Source organism: Conger conger, chromosome 7 (genome assembly GCF_963514075.1).
Source record: "Conger conger chromosome 7, fConCon1.1, whole genome shotgun sequence".
Lineage (NCBI taxonomy): Eukaryota > Metazoa > Chordata > Actinopteri > Anguilliformes > Congridae > Conger > Conger conger.
In genome coordinates this window covers 63,119,626-63,124,793 of record NC_083766.1, presented here as the reverse complement: position 1 = coordinate 63,124,793, position 5,168 = coordinate 63,119,626, and the positions used below count along the sequence as shown (strand labels likewise).

The window sequence follows — 5,168 nt, the reverse complement described above, 5'->3', positions numbered from 1 at the left end:
GTTGAAAAGCGTCGTGTCAGCGCGTTTCCTGCCATCTGTAAACTCAGTGTGTCAGTCTGCCAGTAGGGCAGGAGAGCGGATGAGCGTTTTGTTATTGCCGTTATTAGCAGGAGGGGCATGTTCTCGCTGCGTGTGATGATGTTACCGTTACCCTCCTCCAGGAGTGAAAGTCAGCGCTTCGGGCCCCCCCCGCTGTTGAACCCCCCCTCCCTCCCTACGCTGCAACAGAAAGAGAGCTGCAGCTGCCGGGCGCCGGGCGTGAAGCGCAGGAAGTTGAGGACATGGAAAGGATTCTGGCCGCGGATCGGACAGTGACGGGTTGAGCCAAAGGTAGCGGTGTCGCCCCGGTGTGTTGCCCCGGCGTGTTGCCCCAGCGTGTGGCGGATTACAGCCTGAAACCTCGCCAGCTCTCTCTCTCTCTCTCTCTCTCTCTCTCTCTCTCTCTCTCTCTCTCTCTCTATCTCTCTCTCTATCTCTCTCTCTCTCTCTCTCTCTCTAAACCAAGGAAAGCTGTTCTCTTAGCCCTCTTGGACATATTTTGGAGACCCTGTCTTGAGTGACGACTGGGAGCTGTAGAACTGCCTTGCGTGTGCGTGTTTCGGTCTGGGGGGGGGAGGAGGGGGGGGGGGGCAGCGCGTGCTTTCAGGGGTGCAGCGGGGACTTTGGTGGGGCGTAGGACAGAAGGTCAGAAATCAACATGCAGGTGTCGTTCGCCTGCACGGAGCACAACCTGAAGAGCCGCAGCGAGGACCGGCTCTGTGGGCTGCGTGCCGCGCCCCCCGCCGGGGGGGGGGCCGGGGGGCAGCGGGCCCCTGGGATTGGCCAAAGCCAGGGAGGCGGTGGCCATCTCGACACGCCCCCCGACACAAGGCCACGCCCACATGAAGGAGGCCATCGGGAGGCACAGCAGCATGAAGTACAGGTAGGGGCAGGGGCAGTTTTGGGGGCAGGGGCAGTTTTGGGGGCAGGGGTAGTTTTTGGGGCGGGGGCAGTTTTGGGGGCAGGGTAGTGTGTGGGTGAGTTGTGGGCGGGGCAGTGCTGGGCTGTGGGCGGGGCACAGCCTGTGTGTGGGTGGGGATCACATGTGGGCGGGGCCCCATACCTGCCCATCCCTTTTAGGAAAATTCCAAACTGCCGCTTTCCCCATTATTTCTGTTTGTCCGCACATTGGGGAGTGAGCAGAGGCCAGGAGCAGAAGTGGCTAGGACAAGTCTCGGCTATTAGAGAATATTAAAGTACACAACTACAACTTACTGGTTATCAAATTGAATGTTTGCTATGACTACCTACCTCTGATCTGAGTAGCCAGCATTAACGTTAGGGACCTGAGGAACAGTATGTGTGTGAGAGAGAGAGTGTGTGTGTAGGTGTGTGTGTGTGTGTGTGTGTGTGTGTGAGAGAGTGTGTGTGTGTGTGTGTGTGTGTGTGTGTGTGTGTGTGTGTGTGTGAGAGAGTGTGTGTGTGTGCGTGTAGGTGTGTGTGTGTGAGAGAGAGAGAGTGTGTGTGTGCGTGTAGGTGTGTGTATGTGAGTGTGTGTGTGTGCATGTAGGTGTGTGTGTGTGAGAGAGAGAGAGTGTGTGTGTGCGTGTAGGTGTGTGTATGTGAGTGTGTGTGTGTGCGTGTAGGTGTGTGTGTGTGAGAGAGAGTGTGTGTGTGCGTGTAGGTGTGTGTGTGTGAGAGAGAGAGTGTGTGTGTGCGTGTAGGTGTGTGTGTGTGAGAGAGTGTGTGTGTGCGTGTAGGTGTGTGTGTGTGAGAGAGAGAGAGTGTGTGTGTGCGTGTAGGTGTGTGTGTGTGAGAGAGAGTGTGTGTGTGCGTGTAGGTGTGTGTGTGTGAGAGAGAGAGTGTGTGTGTGCGTGTAGGTGTGTGTGTGTGAGAGAGTGTGTGTGTGCGTGTAGGTATGTGTGTGTGAGAGAGAGAGAGTGTGTGTGTGCGTGTAGGTGTGTGTGTGTGTGTGTGTGTGTGAGAGAGAGAATAGTTCAGAGTAGTCGTGAAGCTGAAGAACAGATCAGGCCTTTGCTGATTAAATTGCTGAATGAAATCAAATATTGCAGAGTCACAGTAATGGGAATAACAGAGTGACAGTAGAGTCACAGTAATGGGAATAACAGAGTCACAGTAGAGTCACAGTAATGGGAATATCAGAGTGATGTAAAACAGTAATAGTATAATTATACTAATCACAATGATCATGGCAATTATCATCAGCAGAGTCATCACCATCATCAAAACCGCCATCATCATCGCCATCATCGTGGTAGTTGCAACAAGCAGAGAAACTGATACGTTTATGAAAATAAGGGTAATGTGTGTGTGTGTGTGTGTCTGTGTGGTTAATCTTGGGGAGAGGGGTGTGGACAGTGATGGTGGACAGTGATTGGTTAATCTTGGGGAGAGGGGCGTGTACAGTTAAGGTGGACAGTGATTGGTTAATCTTGGGGAGAGGGGCGTGTACAGTGAGGGTGGACAGTGATTGGTTAATCTTGGGAGAGGGGCGTGTACAGAGAGGGTGGACAGTGATTGGTTAATCTTGGGGAGAGGGGCGTGTACAGTGAGGGTGGACAGTGATTGGTTAATCTTGGGGAGAGGGGCGTGTACAGTGAGGGTGGACAGTGATTGGTTAATCTTGGGGAGAGGGGGGGCGTGTACAGTGAGGGTGGACAGTGATTGGTTAATCTTGGGGAGAGGGGCGTGTACAGTGAGGGTGGACAGTGATTGGTTAATCTCGGGAAGAGGGGCGTGTCTCTTAATTGACTGAAACTAATTAGAGCATCAATCACAGAGACTATGAGAGGGCAGAACCACAGCCTTCTTTCTGCTCTCTATATCCCTCTCTCCCTTTCTCATTCTCTCCCTCCCAATATCTCTCCTTTTCTCCTACCCCCTCACTCACCCTCTCTCTCTGTCACTCACTTCACTCCTTCCTTCCTTCTCTCATCTCCCTGTCTCTCTCTCCCCCTCTCTCGCTCCCCCCCCTCTCTCCCCTCTCTCCCTCCCTCTCTCTCTCTCTCCCTCTCTGTAAACACTGTCGCACTGCATTGCACCACTTTGTGCACTGTAGCCTCATTGTGCAGCTTGTGTGTATGCAAGTGTGTGTGTGTGTGTATGCAAGAGTGTGTGTGTGTGTGAGTGTGTGTGTGTGTGTGTGTGTGTGAGTGTGTGTGAGAGTGTGTGTGTGTGTGTGTTGTGTATGCAAGAGTGTGTGAGTGTGTGTGTGTGTGTGTGTGTGTGTGTGAGTGTGTGAGTGTGTGTGTGTGTGTGAGTGTGTGTGTGTGAGTGTGTGTGTGAGAGTGTGTGTGTGAGAGTGTGTGGTGAGTTTGTGTGTGTGAGTGTGTGTGAGTGGTGTGTGTGTGAGTGTGTGTGAGAGTGTGTGTGTGTGTGAGTGTGTGTGTGTGTGAGTGTGTGTTGTGAGTGTGAGTGTGTGTGTGAGTGTGTGTGTGTGAGTGTGTGTGTGTGTGTGTGTGTGAGTGTGTGTGAGAGTGTGTGTGTATGCAAATGTGAGTGTTGTGTGTGTGTGTGTGTGACAGTGTGTGTTTGAGTGTGTGAGTGTGTGTGTGAGTGTGTGTGTGTGTGTGTGTGTGAGTGTGTGTGAGTGTGTGCATGTCCTATGGTGAGGAAGTGATTGTTGTGGGTGTGGTTATGATTGTGAGGTGTGGTTATGATTGTGGGTGTGGTTATGATTGTGAGTGTGGTTATGATTGTGGGTGTGGTTATGATTGTGAGTGTGGTTATGATTGTGGGTGTGGTTATGATTGAGGGTTATGGTTGTGGGTGTAGTTATGATTGTGAGTGTGGTTATGATTGTGGGTGTGGTTATGATTGTGAGTGTGGTTATGATTGTGGGTGTGGTTATGATTGTGAGTGTGGTTATGGTTGTGGGTGTAGTTATGATTGTGGGTGTAGTTATGGTTGTGGTTATGATTGTGGGTGTAGTTATGATTGAGGGTTATGGTTGTGGGTGTGGTTATAATTGTGAGTGTGGTTATGGTTGTGGGTGTAGTTATGATTGTGGGTGTAGATATGGTTGTGGGTGTGGTTATGATTGTGGGTGTCGTTATGATTGAGGGTGTAGATATGGTTGTGGTTATGATTGTGGGTGTGGTTATGATTGAGGGTTATGGTTGTGGGTGTAGTTATGATTGTGGGTGTAGTTATGGTTGTGGTTATGATTGTGGGTGTGGTTATGATTGAGGTGTGGTTAATATGGGTGTATTCACTCTGGGGCTGATAGGGTGCTGGGTTTAGGGTGGTGTTGTGTACAGCAGGCAGTCTGAGTGTATTTTGGAGGTACAGATGTGGGACAGTCCCTACACCCAGCGTGTTTGTGTGCACTGAAATCTGTCTGTGGGAAATCTGAGGCACCTGGTGCACATAACCATAACAACAATAACCTCTGGCCCATCTGTCTGTCTGATCTTTTCACCAAATTTACTTTGCATTCATTGAATGAGAGAGAGGGAGATAGGGGGGAGAGAGAGGGAGAGAGAAGGAGAGGGGAGAGAGAGAAGGAGAGAGAGGGAGAGGGGGGAGAGAGAGGAGAGGGAGAGAGCTGGCTGCAGAAGCAGAGAATGAATGACAGACTGCCTCCTACACCACATTCATACTCAATGTAAACGCCTCACACTATGCACTCACAGAGTGTTGTGCGCGTGTGTGTGTTGGAGTGCACACACGTGTGACTGTTTTACATCAATATTTACGCATACATATGATTTTGTATGCATGTGTGTTTTTGTCTACAATAAAAATAGATTTCCAGCCAAACTGTAGTCTGTAGATCTGTAGATCTGTAGTCTGTAGTCTGTAAATCTGTAGATCTGTAGTCTGTAGATCTGTAGATCTGTAGATCTGTAGTCTGTAGATCTGTAGATCTGTAGTCTGTAGATCTGTAGTCTGTAGATCTGTAGCAACGCTGAGGTCGGCCTTTTTCTTTCTCATCTGCGGTGCGTTTGAGGATTTCACAGGATTTCTGCCCCCCCCCCTCTCTGCCCCCCACCCCTCTCTCCCTCTCTCTGTCTCTCCCTCTCTCTCTCTCTCTCTCTCCTGTCATACATGTTCATCAGCTCGTACTCGTCGTGTGTCATATTCTGGCACAGAGTAAGTGCGCACACACAAGCATGTTTCCAAAAATAGCAGGAGCCAGGCTCGTCTGCCTGAAAATAAACGTGGTC

At 50.6% G+C, this 5,168-nt stretch overlaps 1 protein-coding gene across 1 annotated transcript in view; it reads left to right on the top strand.

Moving 5' to 3' along the window:
• The first annotated feature begins 697 nt into the window (after nt 1-697).
• LOC133132743 (voltage-gated potassium channel subunit beta-3-like) overlaps nt 698-5,168 on the top strand; it is a 16,993-nt gene continuing 12,522 nt past the window's right edge. The window contains 2 exon segments of the mRNA XM_061248419.1: nt 698-769; nt 771-922. Coding sequence (XP_061104403.1) covers nt 698-769; nt 771-922 — 224 coding nt within the window.